This window comes from Triticum urartu, chromosome 6 (assembly GCF_003073215.2).
Source record: "Triticum urartu cultivar G1812 chromosome 6, Tu2.1, whole genome shotgun sequence".
Taxonomy (NCBI): Eukaryota; Viridiplantae; Streptophyta; class Magnoliopsida; order Poales; family Poaceae; genus Triticum; species Triticum urartu.
In genome coordinates, this window is record NC_053027.1 from 19,434,078 (window position 1) to 19,456,745 (window position 22,668).

At 50.1% G+C, this 22,668-nt stretch overlaps 1 protein-coding gene and 1 pseudogene across 1 annotated transcript; one reads left to right on the forward strand and one right to left on the reverse strand.

The window, feature by feature from the left end:
• Window positions 1–2,090: 2,090 nt before the first annotated feature.
• Window positions 2,091–6,126, forward strand: LOC125514677. Its single transcript, XM_048680019.1, has 13 exons — window positions 2,091–2,357; window positions 2,472–2,729; window positions 3,474–3,648; window positions 3,771–3,832; window positions 3,930–4,093; window positions 4,214–4,311; window positions 4,432–4,490; window positions 4,568–4,702; window positions 4,788–5,026; window positions 5,118–5,277; window positions 5,483–5,564; window positions 5,643–5,690; window positions 5,787–6,126. The coding sequence occupies exons 1-13, from the start codon at window positions 2,136–2,138 to the stop codon at window positions 5,993–5,995; spliced, it is 1,911 nt and encodes a 636-aa protein (XP_048535976.1). The 5' UTR covers window positions 2,091–2,135; the 3' UTR covers window positions 5,996–6,126.
• Window positions 6,127–6,675: 549 nt separating this feature from the next.
• LOC125516411 lies at window positions 6,676–22,188 on the reverse strand (annotated as a pseudogene).
• Between the last annotated feature and the right edge of the window lie 480 nt (window positions 22,189–22,668).

The following is a 22,668-nucleotide window of genomic DNA, read 5'->3' on the forward strand; positions in this document are numbered from 1 at the left end:
GGCTAGGTTGAGCGGGTGCACTCACGGGTTGAACCCATGGTGTCGTCTAACCCAATTTTATCATTCATCCTCAACCCGCACCAACTCAATCCAACTCGTTCTCTGCTACACCCACACCGCCCCAGCCCGGTTAGCCTTTTCTGCCCATTATAGCCCAACCAAAGGAAACCAATCAACAACCGACACTAAAATTCCCAATTAAAACCGCCTCATTCCTAGGTTAACACACGTGTGAATATGCAAAACCGTGTGCGTAGTCGGTGGTACTAAATGTAGTTAATTATATCCAAATTCTGACAACCCTCTAATGCGCCTATATAATATGCTAATCATCGATTCAATTGTCATTCCTTCCTTCTTCATCCCCGCGCTCTCACACACTCTCTCTTGCAATCTCTCCCATCGCAGTCATGGCCTCCTGGAAAGGGCCATGGAACCAGTACTCCTCCAGTGACGACGACATCTGCAGTCCTGATGTAAGTGAGAATTCATTGGGACCGCAATCCACACCACCCTCTAGCCTCTACAGCTCTGACGACCTCGAATATATTGAGTTCATGGAAGGTCCAAAGGAGCCATCAGAGACCGACTCGGAGGAGGAGCACTCGGAGAACCATGAAGAAGAAGATGAGGAGGAGGAGGAGGACGACGACGACGAGGATGTCGATGACAGTGATGGAGACGATGACGAATTTGATGACAGTGATAATGACGACGACGGCGACAAGAAGCCGACAGTAAGCGGCAAGAAGTATCCTCGCCAAGACAATGGCGCGAAAGTGGCATCCAAGAAGAAGAAGAAGGAGTAGACTAGTATATCTTTGTTGTTGAGTTTGCTTATATATATACTCCATATATGTTGATACTTTCCTCCCTAGCTATTAGTTGATGTAATTAATGGAGTCTTATTAATGGTTATCCAGAGTCGTTTATATTTTTGTTTACCTTCTTGGTATGTGCATATGGCAGGTTTACTCTTCTGGCTCTAGGTTTCGTCGATCTTATATCTTCAGGTAGCTCTAGATCTCACACAATCCATATGCTAAACTTGTGAGCGATGGTTCTCACTATCGCACATAGTTCCATTAATTCAATTCGATCTCCCTTTGCTCTGCTCCGAGTTGTATTAGTATTGAAATCGGTCAACGACGCGAGGGGGGGGGTGCGGCCCGAGGCTGAAATTAAGGAGCAATGAGCCTGACAACGAAAAAAGACGAACCATTTCTTATTATCGGTGGCAACAGGGGTAAATAATATTAACTTCGAGGGTTATTTTGATAACGGACGAAAAAATTGAAGACACTCACCTCCCTCTAATATTTTTTTCTCTAAAGATTGCAAGGGCATAATTACCTGTCCTGTGTTTCTTTTTTGGAAAAGACATGTCTTGTGTTAGAACACCTTGAGTGATGGTGATTTGTGTAACAAGGTTCAGACATAATGACTCTCTCTCTCTCTCAAAAAAGGAACTCAACGGTAACAAACTGAACTTCAGGTAACTGAAGATAGAATAAAAAAGCTGATATTTTTTGTCAGATTTTTAGTCTACCGGTATGTGAATGCCTATGCTTTTCTAAAAAAAAGTGCTACAGTACCTTCTTTTTTGGGGGTTGTGCGGGGGCTGCAGTACCCTCGCGTGGTCAGCACAGCCGGCGGTATCCATATTGGGCGTGAGCCTCATCCAGATGGATTGCTATTAAATTTCGCAATCTTTTTGTAATCCAAAAGATTGACACAAATAAAAATAGATCGTACCTTAAAACGCAATTAAACCATGCTAATAATTTTCATTATCTTTTGAAGATGATTTTGTAATAATTTTACTATTACTAAGTACAAAAGATTGCGCCGAATAAAAAATTGGCGATGATGATACCATCACGAGATCGATGGCCATGGCAAGGACCACCGGCCGTATCCACGTTGGACAATGCGTCGGCGGCCAGATGGATTCCAAATGGACTCGGCCGCTTCTCAGCATCCCTCCAAACCTGCATGCGTGCGCATACATTCATGTGACCCGATCTCCACCTCACTCCACCACCACAGTCCACAGCCCTTCGCTATAATTGCCTGCCGTGGCCGATCCTGCTCGCAACACAATACGCAGCTGAAGCCGCCCACACCTCATCTCCATGGCGGGCATGCTCTGCGTCGCTCTCCTCCTCACGTCCCTGATCTGGTCAGCCACGCCCACGGCCGGCCTGGCCGGAGATGGCCACCGGCAGCAGCAGCTAACCGCGCTGCCGCCGAGGGGCTGGAACTCGTACGACTCCTTCTCGTGGATCATCGACGAGGCCGCGTTCCTCGACAACGCGCGGATCATAGCCAACAGGCTGCTCCCGCATGGATACCAGGTATCACACACCAAGCCCTTCATAGTTTTTTTTTCATTCAAGTATGGATGATCATACTGCATTTCTTCTCTGTTGCGGCATGACATAACATTAGATGATGCACCGTGCACGCAGTACGCAGTGATAGACTTCCTGTGGTACCGGACGATCGCCGCCGGCTCGGGGGTGGGCGCGTACGGCTTCGACAGCATGGACCAGTGGGGGCGCCCGTACCCTGACCCCCAGAGGTTCCCGTCGGGCCGAGGTGGCGGAGGGTTCAGGCCGATCGCCGATAAGGTCCATGCCACGGGCCTCAAGTTCGGCATCCACCTCATGAACGGGATCAGCACCCAGGCCGTCAACGCCAACATGCCCATCCTCGACGTCCGCACGGTACTCCTCTCCATCTTGATTCCCTTTTTTTTCTTTTATTGTTACTTCTGGAGTAGTAGCTGGTTTTGTCTTCAGGTTTGGGTTGCTTACCACATGTTCCACGTGGTCTTCCAGAATAGCTGAACTTTGCTTCGTCTTGAAGTTTTTTGTAGTTATCATTTTGCAGTATTTTGGTACAATCTTTCACGTCCAAAAATATATACATATTTTCGTATGTTGCTATCTATCTATTCTTCAATTCTATCATCATCTTCTTTCTAATTCTAGTATATAAGAGTGAATTTTGGAGATCCAACGGATCCCACCCGCTCATCCACGTCAATCCAAAAACCTATGTTGATTTGATGTTTAGTGCTAAGCATGTTTAGCATGCTCAATATTACATTTACTTCCCCCAAAAAATATTATAGTTATTTAGTATTATTACTATCCAATTATTATTGTTCAGTAATTATTACTATCCAATTATGTCCATGTAATAATAGTTGCTATCTAATTATCTCCAAAACAGCACATAATCTTGTTATACCTACCATATTTTTGTAGACAAGTATATACACAACAGCTAGGATCAAATCGTCCTCTTAACTAGAAAGTAAGGTTGGCCTTTCTCATCATGAAAGTAGTAGGGTTTTTTTTTTGAAGGGGCATGACAGTAGTAGTTGCTTGAGCGGAGTAAGTTACCTCGTTACAGCTAGACAAGAAAGAGATCTTAGTGTGTGTGTTTTTGCAATTTTTATTCAGGGAAAAGCCTATGTAGAGAATGGCCGACAATGGAGGGCGCGTGACATAGGCCTCACCCACAGGACATGTGCGTGGATGCCGAAAGGATTTATGAGTGTAAATACGGACCTGGGAGCTGGACGAGCATTCCTAAGGTCTCTCTATCGACAGTATGCCGACTGGGGCGTCGATTTCGGTAAGCAGAACTTCATACTAATTTTCAGTTACATTATTCTGAATTTCAGAAGTGGATTGCAGTCCTTAGAACTGAAATCTCAGCAAATGGTAACATAATGCACCAAACTGTTCTGCTTGCAGTGAAGCTAGATTGCATCTTCGGCACGGATTACAGCCCGAAGGAGATTGTGACCGTCTCAGAGGTATGAACTAATGTAGCCCACCATTCTAGAATCAGCTACATCACAATTGGCGATCTGTTGAGATCAACTCATGGGAAATACACATTGCGTTTTGCAGATCCTGAAAGAGCTTGAGAGACCAGTCGTCCTATCCATCTCCCCCGGAACCGCTGTCACTCCAGCATTAGCTGAGAATATCACACAACATGTTGACATGTACAGGGTAACAGGAGATGACTGGGACAGCTGGAAAGATGTTCGCCCACATTTCGATGTCGCCAGGTAGATTCCATTTAAGTATAAGCTCCTCACACAATTCTAGAAACATGGCAACTGCTGCTTGTAGTTTGCAGTACAACCAATCTACTTTATCTTCTTTTTCACCGCGCATATAATATATAGATCATTTGCTGCTGCGAATAAGATTGGCGCCCCTGGATTGCGAGGGAGGTCCTGGCCAGACTTAGACATGCTTCCATTTGGCTGGCTTACTGATGCAGGTGATCATCCATACCATAACTTCGTGGCACTTTCCTTTTGTAATGCACGACTCGGTTCTACTTTTCATGTGCATCGGTGTGACTAATCGTTCGAAAATTTCTGATCTTTCTCTCATACAGGTGCTAATCAGGGACCTCACAGAACCACTAGCCTTACATTTGACGAACAAACAACACAGGTTTGCAATTGAAGGAACTTCATCTCTGTTTCCAAGTTGGAAGCCGAAGTCTTAAACCTTTGAACACATTTTTGCAGATGGTACTTTGGTCAATGGCTAAATCACCGCTCATGTATGGTGGGGACTTGAGGCGTCTCGATGATCGCACATTCAATCTAATTACCCACCCTACTCTACTGAAGATAAATCACCACACCAGAAACAACATGGAGGTGAACTAAATATTAGTTGGAGTCCGGAGATTCCTGCTGCAACATATACTGCACAACGAGCTAACCTGTGGGTATTTTTTTTCAGTTTGGTTATATTCATAGTGAAAGGGCTTCAAAGCCAGATGAACAATCCGATCTTTCAAAGTCCGGCTATCCGATCGACGTGACAAACAATGGTGGAATGGTTCTTGGTCTCAGTACATGCAGCGATAAGAGCGCCGGTGGATGGCACAGTTCCTCAGAAGATCGCATTTGCAGAAGCTATGGAATCCAGAATGGCAATGCCTCGTTTTGCAAATCCAAAGCAAAACTTCTTCCAACATCGTAAGTGGCGTGTGACAAAACAATGCATTAAAGGAAGCAGTCCTAATCTTTTGAATTATATGTATGATCCACACATATTATTTTTATGCAGGGATGGAGTTACCATGAGCAGCGAGGAAGACCAAGCAAAGTTTCATCTGGCAGATATTGACACCGATGATGGTTGCTTGGATGCATCTGTCAGTCCATGGCGAACAAGCTCAGCGAGCCAAACTCCCATGTTCTCGGCCTGCGAACGGCATACAAAGCAGGTAAGTTCAGCACACACATTGGTATCCTGGTAAGAGAAACGGGATCCATGTAGATTGAGGCTGAAATGCAGAATTTTGTGGAGCATTTTGTGTCATGAAATTGCTATTTAGCTGTCATAATAACCAGCAAATGGACACTAGATCATTTAACTTTGGAAGTGAAATTAAGTCGTTGTTGATCAATTTTTGCCGATAACAATGGCAGGTCTGGGAGCTAACAGAGAATGGACAGCTTGTAAGCAGTTACTCAGGATTGTGTGCTACAATGCAGTCCAGCAAGGAAGGAGGTACAAGTTATTCTACACCGATTCACCATAAATTAATCGCTATTTTTACCTAAGTAACACTTCTGTTTGACGCGACAGAGAATGAAACTACCGGAGCACGAGCATGGACAGCAATTGGAGACAAAGGTACTTTTATCTGAGCAGCATGCTTCTTTGCCAATGCACACTTGGCGAATAAGCGTCCCTTTTCTTTGGCTGATTCTTCTTCTTGCATGGAAGCAGGAGAGATCTACGTGGCCATCTTCAACCTCGACACTGCAAGGAGGAAGATCACTGTAAGCGTGCCGGATCTAGAAAAGGTTGTCCGGAGAAAGTTGGCAAGGTGCACCTGCACAGAAGTCTGGAGTAGAAAAAGATGGAGTGTGATGAAGGGGGGCATCTCAGCGGTGGTGACCTCACATGGCTCCATGTTGTTTGAAATCCGGTGTTGAGGTCTCTCTAATAATGTTCACCTGTTCAACTTGGAAGCATAGAATGATTGGAGTGTAAATTCTCTAGTTGTTTGTCGATCCTTTGTAGAACATACTTCTAATAAGGTAAGCATTTTAATTGATATTAGCAACGTGTGTGTGCAGTGCATGTGTTGACAAAGTAGACTAAATTCCAAAATCCGGGCAGGCGTAGCTGAAAATCTACCCATGGATGCAACACACTGATAAACAAAACGAATTGTCATATGAACCTTGAAAGCAAACACGTAAAATATCCATCCTTCAATTTCAGGTCAAAGCAATATAGAGGCAAGATACCCTTTTGTTTTTTACTTTGGCAAGGGGTTGCTTTTAAATTTCATATTGATGTTATAAAATCACAGTACCATTTTTGTTTCATCGGTAAACTTGCTATACCTTTTACCTGAGCAGAAATATATAGCCAACAGCAACTCCACAAACCATCAATTGCACATGGAGTCTTTTTCTTGGGGGGTTCCTGGGCATGAATCTGGTTCAGAAATTACAAATTAAGTTGAACCAAACAGACCCTTTAACTAATTAGCTGGTTCAGAAAGCTAAACGAAACATATCCTTTAGCTAATTAAGCCCAGTTGAGAAACAATGTTCAGTTGTTAATTCAACAACCAAAGTATTCCACAATTTATACAATAATTCAGTTAGCGAGCAAGAGGATTAACCACATGACCCAGGAATAACACTGTGCTTGTCCTCTCCTCAACCACGGCAAATAAGAAGGGCCGATCCACCACAAAATCCATCAGTTCCCTTGGACCCACACTAGTAGTCCCAATTACGATGACCGTTGAGGGAGTCCTGGATTAGGGGGTGTTCGGGTAGCCGGACTATACCTTCAGCCGGACTCCAGGACTATGAAGATACAAGATTGAAGACTTCGTCCCGTGTCCGGATGGGACTTTCCTTGGCGTGGAAGGCAAGCTTGGCGATGCGGATATTCAAGATCTCGTACCATTGTAACCGACTCTATGTAACCCTAACCTTATCCGGTGTCTATATAAAGCGGAGGGTTTTAGTCCGTAGGACAACTTCATCAACTCCATAGACAACAATCATACCATAGGCTAGCTTCTAGGGTTTAGCCTCCTCGATCTCGTGGTAGATCTACTCTTGTACTACCCATATCATCAATATTAATCAAGCAGGACGTAGGGTTTTACCTCCATCAAGAGGGCCCGAATCTGGGTAAAACATCGTGTTCCCTGCCTCCTGTTACCATCCGGCCTAGACGCACAGTTCGGGACCCCCTACCCGAGATTCGCCAGTTTTGACACCGACATTGGTGCTTTCATTGAGAGTTCCTCTGTGTCGTCGCCGTTAGGTCTGATGGCTCCTTTGATCATCAACAACGATGCGGTCCAGGGTGAGACTTTTCTCCCCGGACAGATCTTCGTCTTCGGCGGCTACGCTCTGCGGGCCAATTCTCTTGGCCACTTGGAGCAGATCGAGAGCTACGCCCCTGGCCATCAAGTCAGGTTTGGAAGCTTAAACTACATGGCTGACATCCACGGAGACTTGATCTTCGATGGGTTCGAGCCACGGCCAAGCGCGCCGCACTATCTCGAGGGGCATGATCTAGCTCTGCCTCCGGGTAGTGTCCTGGAGGCCGCACACGCATCGGTCCCGACCTCTAACTCGGAGCCTATTGCGCCAATGGAGGACGAGCGGTTGGAGGCCACCTCGGGGGCTGCGATCTTAAAGGCGATCGAGCCGAACGCTAGCCCCGCACTCTACATGATCCGTGACTCCGAGGATCCGGACTCCTCCCCGGACTCCGAACCCCCCGCGCCCCTGCCAATCGAATCCGATTGGGCGCTGATAATGGAGTTCACCGCCGCAGACATCTTTCAGCACTCGCCTTTTGGCGTCATCCTGAATTCTCTTAAGTCTCTCTCTTTATCAGGAGAGCCCTTGCCGGATTACGGTCAGCGAGGATGGGATACGGACGATGAAGAAATTCAAAGCCCACCCACCACCCACTTTGTAGCCACTGTCGACGATTTAACCGACATGCTTGACTTCGGCTCCGAAGACATCGACGGTATGGACGACGATGTAGGAGACGAAAAGGAACCAGCACCTATAGGGCGCTGGAAGGCCACCTCGTCATATGACATATATGTGATGGATACTCCAAAAGATGGAGAGGGCGATGGAACAGTGGGGGGGACACCCCCAAGAAACAGCCAAAGCGCCGGCGTCAGCGGCGCCGCTCTAAATCCCGCCAAAGCAAAAACAGTGATTCCGGCACGGGAGATAATACTACCCCGGACAGCACCGAAGAACACCCACCTCAGCAAGATTCGGCATAGGAAGATGGAGAAGCCAGCCCTCATGAGAGAGCGGCAGACCAAGAGGTTGAGGATGATAACTATATGCCTCCCTCCGAAGACGAGGCAAGCCTCGATGACGACAAATTCATCATACCATCAAACCCCGCCGAACAAGAGCGTTTTAGACGCAGGCTTTTAGCCACGGCAAGCAGCCTCAAGAAAAAGCAGCAGCAGCTTAGAGCTGCCCAAGATTTGCTAGCTGACAGATGGACTGAAGTCCTTGCGGCCGAAGAGTATGAACTCGAAGGCCCCTCCAAGAGTTACCCAAAGCGCAGGCCGCTACCCCGATCAGAGGAGGAAGCACCTACATCACCAGCGCATGACATGGCAGACCGGCCACCTCGCGGCCGCGACAGAGAGGTCTCTCGACCCCCCACCCAAGCCATGCCCCGACGCCACTCAACTAAGGCACGGGAAAATGCGCCAGACCTGCGAGACGTACTGGAGGACAAGGCAAGACAAACAAGATCGATCTACGGATCGCGCAGGCGCCCTACGGCACGTGACGATGATCGTTACTCCGGATACAACAAATCCGGCCGGGCCGAACACAACAGACATAGCTCTTCCGAGCTACGTCGTGATATAGCCCAGTACAGAGGCGCCGCACACCCGCTATGCTTCACGAATGAAGTAATGGAGCATAAAATCCCAGAGGGTTTCAAACCCGTAAACATCGAATCATACGATGGCACAACAGATCCGGCGGTATGGATCGAGGATTATCTCCTTCACATCCACATGGCACGCGGCGATGATCTACACGCTATCAAATACCTCCCGCTCAAACTTAAAGGACCGGCCCAGCATTGGCTTAACAGCTTGCCAGCAGACTCAATCGGTTCTTGGGAGGACCTGGAAGCCGCATTCCTCGACAACTTCCAGGGCACTTACGTGCGACCACCGGATGCCGATGACTTAAGCCACATAATTCAGCAGCCAGAGGAATCGGCCAGACAATTCTGGACACGGTTCCTAACAAAGAAAAACCAGATAGTCGACTGTCCGGATGCAGAGGCCCTAGAAGCCTTCAAGCATAACATCCGCGACGAGTGGCTTGCCCGGCACCTGGGACAGGAAAAGCCGAAATCCATGGCAGCCCTCACGACACTCATGACCCGCTTTTGCGCGGGTGAAGACAGCTGGCTAGCTCGCAGTAACAACTTATCAAAGAACCCTGGTTATTCGGACACCAAGGACAAAAAGTGGCAGGACACGTCGGAACAAACAAAAACGTCGCGTTAACAGCGACAGCAATGAAGACACGGCAATCAATGCCGGATTCAAAGGCTATAAATCCGGTCAGCGGAAAAAGGCATTCAAAAAGAATACTCAGGGCCCGTCCAGTTTGGACCGAATACTCGATCGCTTGTGCCAGATACATGGCACCCCCGAAAAGCCAGCCAATCACACTAACAGGGATTGTTGGGTGTTCAAGTAGGCAGACAAGTTAAGAGCCGAAAACAACAAGGGGCTGCACAGCGACGACGAGGAGCCCAAGCCGCCGAACAACAATGGACAGAAGGGCTTTCCCCCACAAGTGCGGACGGTGAACATGATATACGCAACCCACATTCCCAAGCGGGAGTGGAAGCGTGCGCTACGGGACATATACGCGATGGAGCCAGTCGCCCCAAAGTTCAACCGATGGTCCTCCTGCCCGATCACTTTTGATCGGAGGGACCATCCCACTAGCATTCGTCATGGCGGCTTCGCCGCATTGGTTCTTGACCCAATCATCGACGGATTTCACCTCACAAGAGTCCTCATGGACAGCGGCAGTAGCCTGAACCTGCTTTATCAGGACACAGTGCGGAAAATGGGCATAGACCCCTCAAGGATCAAACCCACAAGAACGACCTTTAAAGGCGTCATACCAGGTGTAGAAGCCAACTATACAGGCTCAGTAACACTTGACGTGGTCTTCGGATCCCCGGATAATTTCCGAAGCGAAGAATTAATCTTCGATATAGTCCCGTTTCGCAGTGGCTATCACGCCCTACTCGGACGAACCGCATTCACAAAATTCAATGCGGTGCCGCACTACACATATCTCAAACTCAAGATGCGTAGTGCGGCACCGCATTGAATTTTGCGAAGGAAACACCGAACGCTCCCTCCATACGGAGGAGCATACGGCGGCCCTCGCAGCGGAGGTACAAAGTAGCCTTCTTTGGCAATTCTCCAGTCCGGCCATTAAAAAGCCAGACACTGCCAAGCGCGCCCGGAGTAACCTACAGCAAGACCGCCTGGCACACTCCGAGCAAGCGTAGCAATGCGGCCCCAACCCCAGCCTTCGCGACCTAGCAAAACTAGTACCTCGCGTACATAACTACGCCCTTGAAATACCATGGGCACAGGGGAAGGGGCACAATAACGGCATGCCCAAAATACGGCTTAAAACGTACTAGGGGCTGGCGGATTCTTTTTTCAACTTTTTCTTACTTTCAGGACTCCATACTTCGGACGACCTGTTCGGCAATTCGACTGCCGCACAAACGACGCAAGATCCAGGAGGCAGACAAGCCATGCCGCATTATGGAACTCCGAGGTGGTCTCTGTTACGAGCGGTATACCTGTTTTGAATACAACTCCGCGGCCTGCCCCTGGTCAGGACATACTAAATAGTCCAATATCTTTTTGCTTATCGCACCACTTGTATCGTTCGGCTTTGATAAATAGCCTCTTTATAAACAATGCATAGCTTTCTACCTATTTTTTGCATTATCATCTTTTCATATATATGTTTATGACATGTTGCACCCGTACACTGTGGTACGGCAAAATACGCCAGGGGCTTTAGTACCCATTAATATGACGTGAGAAGTCCGTACACTTTCACAAGTGCGGCACCCCGAACTTATAGCACTATATGCATCGGCTCCGAATCATGATTTGGGTCAATAGTTGGGTTTGCCCGGCTCCTATGTTTTGGTGCCTTACGTTCCGCTATATCGGCTAAGGTAGCACTAGGAGAACCACTGCGATTGTGCCCCAGTTGAGCTGGGTTAAGCACCTCAGTGGAGAAAGCTAAACCTGACTGTCATGATGAGGCAAGAGACCGGTCGCTGTTCGAGAGGTTTTTCGAGTCCCTAAAGGCTTATGCCGCTTCGAGCGAGGAGCTGGATAACCCCAGCCAAGGCGTGGATAGCGCCCCGAACTCGGTCCTCCGAACTAGGGGCTTCGCCGAAATTTAAAATTATAAAGTTCTATGGCTAAGTGAGAGTGTTCAAGCATTATAGTCCGATTGCCTGGTTCGTCGTGCTGAGCGCCTCCCTCGAAGGACCCAACCATGGGAAAAAGAGCGCCCAGGATTATCACCGAACACCCCAGCACTAGTGGCATGGGGGCAGAAGCCGACGACTGGCCATCTCTCAATTTTTGATAAACGGCCGCACAGAAAATAATATTTTAAATTCAATAAGCATTGCTTAGCGCATATGAACAAGTTTTCAGCGCACAGGATAAACACGAGCGAATTCATTCAAAATTTACATCCTTGGTGCACTCATCTGCCACAAGACGGGCACCTGCAAGAACATCCTTATAGTAGTTCTCCGGCTTGCGATGCTCCTTCCCCGGCGGCGGCCCGTCCGTCACAAGCTTCTCACCGTCCAGCTTACCCCAGTGCACCTTTACACGGGCAAGGGCCCTAAGGGCACCTTCGATGCAGGCGGAGCGCTTGATGACCTCGAGCCTTGGACAGGCCTCCACCAGCCGCCGCACCAGCCAGAAGTAGCTCCCAGGCAAGGCCTCTCCGGGCCACAGCCGAACTATGAAGCCCTTCATGGCCTGTTCGGCCGCCTTGTGGAGTTCGACCAGCTGTTTTAGCTGGTCGCTCAAGGGCACAGGGTGTCCGGCCTCAGCATACTGAGACCAGAATACCTTCTCCGTCGAGCTGCCCTCTTCAGCTCGGTAGAATGCGGCGGCATCGGACACGCTGCGGGGAAGATCTGCGAAGGCCCCTGGAGAACTCCGGATTCGGGTAAGTAACAAGTAGTTTACTTTTATGTTTCTGCTTTGCATAAAGAATGCCTTACCCGCTGCTATCTTCTTCATATCCTCCAACTCTCGGAGAGCCTTCTGGGCTTCGGCCTTGGCAGACTTGGCAGTCTCAAGGGCCGTCGCGAGCTCGGATGCCTGGTCTTTGACTCAAGCTCCAAACTCTCATGTTTCTTCATGAGAGCCTGAAGCTCTTGCTGCACCTCGCCGACCTGAGACCCAAATTTTTCTCGCTCGGTGTGCTCCACGGCCGTTTTCTTTTCGGCCTCGGATAGCGCCTGCTTGAGGGTCGCCACCTCAGTCGTGGCCCCTACAATAAGCAGAGAAATCCTGTTATTTTTTGCAATCACGCCTCTCTATAGGCACCTTTTTATAAGGTATTTCTTACCTTCTTTCTCCTCGTGCTGCTGCTTGGCACGGCCGAGCTCTTGCTCGGACCGCTCGAGTCCCTGTTTTAGGGTATACACCTCCGCGGTCAGTGTGGCGGTGGCTAGCAGCGAAGCCTGCATACGCATATTGACTTCTTTATTAGACTCCTGCGAAATTTCATAGATCCTCTATTCGGCTTTTCTTTCCGAACGCCAAACGGAGCATCAGGGGCTACTGTCTATGTGGTAATATTTTTACATATTTTTACTTACCTCGAAGCCTGTTAGGAGGCCAGCGCAAGCTTCATTCAGCCCGCTCTTGGCGGACTGAACCTTCCGGATCACCGTACTCATAATAGTACGGTGTTCCTTGTCGATGGAGGCACCTTCAAGCACCTCCAGCAGATTGTCCGGCACATCCGGTTGGACGGAGGCTGCCGGCTCAGAAGGCTTGCTCCTCTTGGAAGGAGTTCGCCTGCCGCGGTCCGGAATCGTTGAAGATTCCGGCACGGTGTCTGGCTTTAGGCCGGACTTGGAGCCCTGGGGGGTCTTGTCCCCTTCACTCCTGGGGTCCGGGAGGTCGCCTTGCAGCTCCTCCAGGACCACCTCCTCCTGCCCCGGAGCTCGGTGCGACGCCACTTCGGCGTCATCCGCAGTGCAGGGGGAGACAGCGGGCGGAACAGAGTTCACGTCCGATGAATCCAGGGAGCCGCTCGACGACTCGTTGAGTGCGGCCCGGGGCGGGCTGCATGATTATATTCGACATTAGGGGAAGCTGTGCAACAAAAGGAATATCATGAGTTACTCTGGTATCTGAACACTTACGATTTCGCCGGAAGCTTGGCCCTGTCCGGCCATTCCTCTTCGCCCTCTTCGGCGTCAGGGGCGTAGTCCGGCAGAGGGTCTTCCTTTTTCTAGACCCCTCAGCCGCCCCCGTTGGGGCGACCTTCCTCTTCTCTCCTCCCTCCACTGGAGAGGGAGAGTCTTCTTCTTCCTCCTCCTCGTTCTCGCGGGAGGAGGGCGCCTCGGACTCGTCAGATGACGAGTCCGACACCACCACGTTGCTGGCACTCTTTCGAGTCCCCGTGGTCTTCTTCTTCTTGACCTTCTTCTCCGGCACCACATAAGGCGCCGGGGCCAGCAGCTTCACCAGTAAAGCTGGGGCTGGATCTTCGGGCAGCGGAGCCGGACAGTTAATCGGCTCGGCTATCACCCGCCAAGCCTGTCAGAGGAAAGGGAGTTTAGATCCCGCATAGTGTCAAACTATGAAAAAAGGCTTAACATCCTGTGAAGGGTGTAGATGGCATACCTTGCTAGCGTGATGCTGCGAGCTGTATCCGCGATCCTCGGAAGCGGATGCGGGAGCCTCGGCGCCCTTGAATAGCACCCTCCAGGAGTCTTCATACATCGTGTCGAAGAGCCTGTTGAGAGTTTGGTGCTGCGCCGGGTCGAACTCCCACAGATTAAAATCCCGTTGTTGGCACGGGAGGATCCAGCGGACGAGCATAACCTGGATTATATTAACAAGCCGGACTGGCTTGTTCACCAGGGACTGGATGCATGTTTGCAATCCGGTCACCTCTTTTTCATCACCCCACGACAGGCCCGTCTCTTTCCAGGACATAAGCCGCGTGGGGGGTCCAGATCGGAACTCAGGGGCTGCGGTCCATTCCGGATCGCGTGGCTCGGTGATATAAAACCACTCGGCTTGCCATCCCTTTAGGGTCTCCACGAAAGAGCCCTCGAACCATAGGATGTTGGCCATCTTGCCCGCCATAGCGCCTCCGCACTCCGCCTGGCTGCCGCGCACCACCTTGGGCTTGATGTTGAAGGTCTTGAGCCAGAGGCCAAAATGGGGGCGGACGCGGAGAAAGGCCTCGCACACGACGATAAATGCCGAGATGTTGAGGATGAAGTTTGGAGCCAGATCGTGGAAATCCAGGCCGTAGTAGAACATGAGCCCCCGGACAAATGGGTGGAGTGGAAAACCTAGTCCGCGGAGGAAGTGATGGAGAAACACAACCCTCTCATGGGGCCATGGGGTGGGGATAAGCTGCCCCTCTTCGGGAAGCCGGTGCGCGATGTCCTTGGACAGGTATCCGGCCTTCCTTAGCTTTTTTACTTTACCCTCCGTAGCGGAGGAGACCATCCATTTGCCTCCTGCTCCGGACATTGCTGGAGAAGGGTGAGGTGGGATGTGCGGGCTTGGGCGCTGGAGCTCGGGTGCGCGAGGGATGGATAGGCAAGGGAGGAAGAAGGCGTAGGTAAAAAGGGTAGATCCTTATCCCCTTATATAGGCGGATGCGGTTATGCGTCCCCACCTACCTAATAAAACTCACTTGCCTCCCGAGCACCGTGATAAATGGCACGGTTGGGTTACCCACGTCCGTATTGATGAGAATCCCGTAAAAAGGGTACACGATCTCTGCTTTGACAAGACATGCCAAGGAAACCGCCTTGCAAAACATGCTGAGGAGGAAAAGTAAAAACGATTCGAGTAAAGGGCTTGGTTGTGGTGTGATGGCGCACTGCAGAATACGTCAGCAGATTTGATTTGTGTTAATATTATTCTCTCTATGGCAATATGTGGAAGCTTATTTTACAGAGCCGGACACTACTCTTGGTGTTTACAATCTTCTATGAAGGACTTGGAGGAGGAACCCGCCTTGCAATGCCGAAGTTTGCGCGCCGGACTCGTCGTCATTGAAGCCTGGTTCAGGGGCTACTGAGGGAGTCCTGGATTAGGGGGTGTTCGGGTAGCCGGACTATACCTTCAGCCGGACTCCAGGACTATGAAGATACAAGATTGAAGACTTCGCCCCGTGTCCGGATGGGACTTTCCTTGGCGTGGAAGGCAAGCTTGGCGATGCGGATATTCAAGATCTCCTACCATTGTAACCGACTCTATGTAACCCTAACCCTATCCGGTGTCTATATAAACCAGAGGGTTTTAGTCCGTAGGACAACTTCATCAACTCCATAGACAACAATCATACCATAGGCTAGCTTCTAGGGTTTAGCCTCCTCGATCTTGTGGTAGATCTACTCTTGTACTACCCATATCATCAATATTAATCAAGCAGGACGTAGGGTTTTACCTCCATCAAGAGGGCCCGAACCTGGGTAAAACATCGTGTTCCCTGCCTCCTGTTACCATCCGGCCTAGACGCACAGTTCGGGACCCCCTACCCGAGATCCGCCGGTTTTGACACCGACAACCGTGGCTGCAGCGCCCACGGTGCCTAGCTCGTCCACCTCAATGGTGGCCTTATGGTACACCCGGTTGATGGAGAGCTCATCCCCGCCAATCACCATGCCTGAGAAGTTGCCCCTATTGAAAGCCCTGGTGACACCAAGCTTCTGCATGTCCGACGACGCCTCGAACTCGAACGTGAACTTAAACTTGGGGACCATGAACTGTCCGATTGGAACCTTCTGTGCCGGCGTGTACTTCTTGATGAACTCCGGCATCGACACCGCCTTGTCGTAGAGATCGGCGAGACTGAGAGTGTCGCTGTCTGGGAGAAGGATAAGCATGTAGAATGCAGCTTGCTGATCCACTTCATTCTTGTAGGGCAGCTTGAGGGCCCTGAATCCTTGGTAGAGCGCGATGTACTGTGACTGGTTTGTCTTCATGGATGGCACGCGCACGGTGCTGTGTTAACACTCACACAACAATTCTCTCAACTAGTCTCCATTATCACCAATTCAAGCTACAATTCATGAATCCATGGGTGGGGATCGGAGGAGGAGGAAGGATTAGCTGTTACAACACGGAAGAGTAAAGTAGCTTTCCAGCCAGCCGTTCGCCAGCCACTCACGCATTATCGACGGGCTTAAGTACAGTGCCCACATGTGCCCATTCCGGGCCAGCCAGCCGAGCCGGCAGGCGAGGCTGCCTCCTGGTCCGGCCCACTACTTGCGCTTGTTCGTCTGGAGCTTCAGTGCCTTGCTCGTTGCCGCTGACAATCCCTCCCCTGCTAGAAACGGCTTGCCCCCAAGCCGGTGCTCGTGGAAATTTTTGCTTGAGCTGCACCTTGTCTTCCCATGTTGCCATCTCAACGGGAGTGTCCCTCTACTTCACCAGCACTTGTACCAGAGAATTCGAGCCGCAACGCACCACTCGTTGTTGCAATACTTGTTCTGGGAATTGAAATTGCATATCAGGAGAGGGAAGCTCGGGTTGTACCTCATGCGTTGGGCGATTACCTTCCGCAGAAGAGAGACATGAAATATCGGGTGCACACGACTGGTGATCGACAATGCCAACCGCTATGCCACCTCGTCCACGCGCTTGACCACTTCAAAAGGGCCGTAGAATTTGAATGCCAACTTGTGATTCTCCCTCGGAGCGACAGAAGACTGAAGATATGGCTGTAGCTTCAGAAAAACAGAGTCACTTGTAAATATACCAGTACTCGCACAGTGGTATCCATCTAGCCCAGCAAGAGGGGTGAGCACTGACAAAACACCTCAGGAAGCATTCCACTTGCTGGTTAACTCGCTCCGTCTGCCCATCCGTTTGAGGATGACGTGCTGTACTCATACGCAACATAACGCCAGCTTTCTGAAAAAGTTCCTTCTAGAATTGACTTGTAAATATACGATCTCTGTCGGAGACAATTGAACGAGGCATTCCATGCAAGCGATAGACTGTGTTGAGAAAAGCCTCAGCCACTGTAACTGCAGTGAACGGGTGGTGCAATGGAACAAAGTGGCCATACTTAGAAAGTTTGTCAATGATCACCATCAAGCAGTTATACTGTCCAAAAACTGGCAACCCTTCGACAAAATCCATAGTCACCATCTCCCAGGGCAAGTCAGGCACAGGTAAAGGGTGTAATAAACCCGGGTAAGGGACTCGCTCAGGTTTTGCTTGCTAACATATGATGCAGTTTTTGACATACTGTTTTTGAAACTGCGCATACCTTGCCAACGAAAAAGCTGACTGACACGCTTAAAAGTGACTGGAAACCTGAGTGGCCCCCAATTGGACTGTCATGGAATGCATTCACAATAGTGTGTTGCAACTTTGAATCTACACCTACCTAGATATATTTGTCCACTCGTAGAAATCCAGACTTCAAAGAGAATTTGTTGTCATACTCACCAGAAGAAGAAAGCTTCTACAGCAGGTCAGTGGAAAATTTCTCTTGTGAGTAGCTGAGAGCAATATCAGCAAGCCAAGCTGGTTGGACAGTTGAGATGGGAAACAATTCAGGCATAGTTTCAGAAGGAGTGTGTGGTTTTCTGGACAAGGAGTCTGCAGCATTATTCTCCACTCCTTTTTTATAGACAATGCAATACTATAGTCCTAGTAGTTTAGTCAGGGCCTTCTGTTGCCACTTGGTATGAAGATGTTGCTCAGATAAACTGGCCAAACTGCGCTGGTCAGTTTTGATTATAAACTTTGACAGTTGCAGGTGCTGGCGCCAGTGTTCCATAGCCAGCAGGATTTCCAGATATTCTTTTTCATAAACCGATAGTGCTTGATTTCTTGGGCCCAAGGCCTTGCTCACATATGCCAGTGGGTGACCCTCCTACATCAGCACTGCACCTACCCCAGTGTCACAAGCGTCAGTCTCAATAACAAACTGCTTCGAGAAATCTGGGAGGGCCAGGACAGGTGTTGATATCAGGGCTTGTTTGAGGGCTGTAAAAGCTTGCTGTTCAACCTGTGTCCAGTGAAATGGCACACCTTTCTTGAGCAAATTTGTAAGTGGCTTGCTAATAAGACCATAGTGGGCTATGAATTTTCTGTAATATCCAGCTAGACCCAAAAAAACTGACTTCCTTAGCAGACACATGCACTGGCCACTGCTCAATACAAGCAATCTTTTCAGGGTCAGTTGCAACCCCTTGGCTACTGATGATGTGGCCCAAATAGCCAATCTGTGTTTGAGCAAATGCACACTTAGATAACTTCACTTTCCACTGATGTTCTTGCAGTAACTGCAGCTCTCTTGCCAGGTGTTCCAAATGGAGAGCATAAGTGGCACTGAAAATCAATATGTCATCAAAAAAAATGAGATGGCAAATTCCCTAAGACAAGGAGACAGAGTATCATTCATAGCAAAATGAAATGTATTTGGACCACCAATTAGACCAAATGATAGGACCAGGAACTCAAAATGCCCAAAGTGTGTTTGAAATGATGTTTTATGTTCTTCTCCAGGAGCTAGTTGAATTTGGTGGTAACCAGCTCTGAGATCGAGCTTGGAAAACCAACAGGACCCAGCTAGCTCGTCAAGCAGCTCATCAATAACAGGAATAGAGAATTTGCTCTTGATAGTTATTGCATTCAAATGCATGTAATCAAAAATTGGCCTCCAGGTCTTATCTTTCTTCTGAACCATGATCATAGGTGATGAAAAAGCACTAGTGCTAGGCCTGATGATACCTGAGTCCAACATTTCCTTCACTTGCTTCTCCACCTCATCCTTGAGAGCAGGTGGAAGTCTGTATGGTCTAATAGACACAGGAGAAACACCTGGAATAAGGGGAATAGTGTGGTCATATTTCCTCCTAGGTGGGAGGCCAATGGGAGCTTCAAACACGAATGCATAAGTATTGAGAATTTCCTAAATTTCAGCAAGCAATTTAGTTTGTTCTGTGTTCTTGGACAAAAGCAGAGACGATAGTTCAATCATAGCTACAAAACTAGGAGTAGCATCTTCACCTAGTAATGTGATAGGAGTTCCATTTCTGTCAAAAGATAACCAGTGTTCAGCCCAATCCACTTGCATGGGGCTATGTGTGGCCAGCCAGTCTAGACCCAGAATACCATTATAAGATCCCAGAGGAAAAATCTTAAAATCACTAGTGAACTTGTGCCCATCTACTGACCAAACTCCTGACTGCAGCTGTTGGTTGCAGGGAACTAAATTTTGATTTGCAACCTTGACCATCTTAACAAGCATATCAGCTACTCCTTTAATTTGGGCAGCAACTGCACAATCCAGGAAGGAGTGAGTACTTCCAGAATCCACAAGAAAAGTGAGCTTGTGCCCTTGCAACTGTACTATCAGTTTCATTGTTGCAATTGCAGGAACAGATGGTTCTCCCGAAGCTGCAACAGAAATACAAATAGCATTGACTTCTCCAGTACTCTCAACTTCAGTATCGCTCGTATCTGCGGGCATATTCTGCACATACTCCAACATTTCCTGCACAATGTGCATTTGAACTTCCTGTTTACAATGGTGATCTCTTGCCCAACGCTCTCCGCAAATGAAACAGAGTCCTTTAGATTTCCTATAGGCACGCAGGGCTGACCATCGGTCCTCAACTGGAGATGGACGGCTTGATTCTGCAGCATGCCTGTCCTCCACTGTTTTACTGACAACAACACTGCGAGCTGAAGGAAGAAATTTTTTCTTGCTGTGAGCAACCGAACTAGCGGAAGCTGCTGGCTGAAATGAGTGATCTCCCAGTTCTTCAAACAGCAAGGCCAACGCATACGCTGCATCCAGGACTGTTGGTTGCTGAATGCCCACCAGCAAGCGGATGGATGGTTCTAACCCTTCCATGAATCTTGTGACATAATGGACTTGACTGGGATTGGGCTCATATGCGGACAAATGATCAAATAGCTCGAGAAACGCTCCACGTAATCTTCTACTGTGCTGGTCTGACGAATGTTAAACATCTGCCTGAGGATATGCTGATGCTTGTTGCGCCCGAAACGAGACTGCAGTAGCGAACAGAATTCAGGCCAAGCTACACCTGGAGCACGGCGCTGGACGGACTCCAGCGAGCGAGCAACTGTTTCTTCAAACAGAGCGGTGGTGAAGGGAATCCACTGGTGCGCTGGTGTGTTCCAGAATCTGAAGTAGTCCTCACATCACGACTGCCACAACTTGGGGTTAGATCCATCTAATTTGGGCAGTTCGATCCGAGGACCGAAACCAGAGGAATCCGCGGCGAAGGGGCGAAAAATTTCCAGTGCCTGATTCGGCTGCCTGAGCACGATCTGGTCCTATTGCATACCTCTCGCTTGTGGTGGAACGTACTTGGGCGTCGGAGGCCGTGGAGCCACCTCCGGTCGGAGCCCTTCCTGGCTCGCCGTACCGCTTGCCAGAACCGCAAACTTGGTGGTGGCGGATGGGGGACCTTGAGAAGTTGGCGATGCGGGCGACGACGCAGCGCCGCGGTCCACGGCCATCTCCCCGCGCAGCTCATCTATGTCGACTCCAAGGGACAGCTTCACATCCTCGAGTCGCCCCGATAGCTGGTCGAGTTTAGAGTCCAGCTTCGCGAGCGCGTACACCATCTCCTCGCTGCGCTTGGAGGTGCTCTTGGCGAGGGCAGCGTCGAAGTAGGCGCGGAGGAGTTCGTAGACCGCCTACATATCCGGCGAGATCCGCTCCATCGCCTCAGCTCGTCAGCGACTTGCCAGTCGCGTGTGGTGGTGATGGTGGGGTAGCTCCAGAAGGAACGGCTCTGATACCAGATTGTTAACACTCACACAACAATTCTCTCAACTAGTCTCCATTATCACCAATTCGAGCTACAATTCATGAATCCATGGGTGGGGATCGGAGGAGGAGGAAGGATTAGTTGTTACAACACGGAAGAGTAAAGTAGCTTTCCAGCCAGCCGTTCGCTAGCCACTCATGCGTTATGGACAGGCTTAAGTACAGTGCCCACATGGGCCAATTCCGGGCCAGCCAGCCGAGCCGGCAGGTGAGGATGCCTCTTGGGCCGGCCCACTACTTGCGCTTGTTCGTCTGGAGCTTCGGTGCCTTGCTCGTTGCCGCTGACATGCTACCGCCCGGGCTGTGGAACGGTGCGGTGAAGACGTCGAACGGTGGGACCACGCTCCTTTGAAGTAGAGCGCGTTGGCGAGGACGACCGTCGTGGACGAGTGGACGGAGCCTGGAGGGAGGATGTCACGGATGAGCTGCTTTGTCGCGTCCGACACGAAGGCGTTCACGCGCCGCCTCGCCTGCTCGGCCCCCAACACGAAGTCCACAGATTCCGTTGTGGCGCCGTAACGCGACGCGCCGGTGGCCATGAACTCCGGCCTGAGCGCCCGCCTCCGGTCGACCCACACGCCGCAGGCGAAGGACATCTACGTCAGGCCGTTGAGCCTGCCCACAAGCTTGATCGCCGGCGCGCGGTGCAGCTCGTCGAGCGACGCTGACCCGAGGAACCCCAGGAGCTCCCTGCGCATCTCGCCCCGCGCGCTGGCGGCCACCAACGTGAGCGCCGCATGGATGGACAGCGGCGAGACGACGAAGTTGCTCCCCGTTATGGCTGCCTCCCGGATACCGGCATCCCTGGCGAGAGGTAGGCCCGATGCTTTCCCGGCAGCGTCGCTCGCTACCGCAGCCTCCTCCGCAGGGTGGCCACCGGGACGAGGAGGCGCGTCAGCGAACAGGGTAAAGCAGAGGCGCCATGCGGCGAACAGGGCCAAGCAGAGGAGGACGGCCTTCTCGGAGCGCGACATCGCCGGAATCGTCGTGGATTCGTGGTAAGATTCAGATAGGATCTGGTGTCGAAGACGGTGCCGGCGGCGAGCTGAGCCCCTCCCTCTCGCGTGTGGGTTCAGTAGGGTTTGGTGAACAATGGACTGGGATTCGCCCATACTTGCTGGTAACATTTATCTAAAAAAATTATCCCAAAAAAATTATTAAAAAAAGTTTCTCAAAAAGAAAAAGAAAAATATCTCAAGCAAAACTCAACTCGAAAATAAAAATTTGCTGGCAACTCTAACCGGTCGGTGACCCATTTCGTCCGCCCACGTCCGTTTTGGTCGCCGTGGACAAAAATGCTGGCCCAACAAGCCAACCTATTCACAAAACGAGTCTGCTTTGCGTCCGCGCGGACCCATTTCCAGCTCAAATTTTGGCCTCAAATGCACCAGTGCGGACGCGCCGCGCGTCCGCTCGGTGACCGCCGTGTCCCTACAAGGCAGCCGGTCAACTAC

Excerpts from the sequence above, each read along its gene's own strand:
- LOC125514677 (XM_048680019.1), top strand. The coding sequence starts at position 2,136 with ATGGCGGGCATGCTCTGCGTCGCTCTCCTCCTCACGTCCCTGATCTGG. Across the intron at positions 4,491-4,567 it reads TTGACGAACAAACAACACAG|ATGGTACTTTGGTCAATGGC; the intron begins GTTTGCAATTGA and ends ACATTTTTGCAG. Across the intron at positions 5,691-5,786 it reads GACAGCAATTGGAGACAAAG|GAGAGATCTACGTGGCCATC; the intron begins GTACTTTTATCT and ends GCATGGAAGCAG.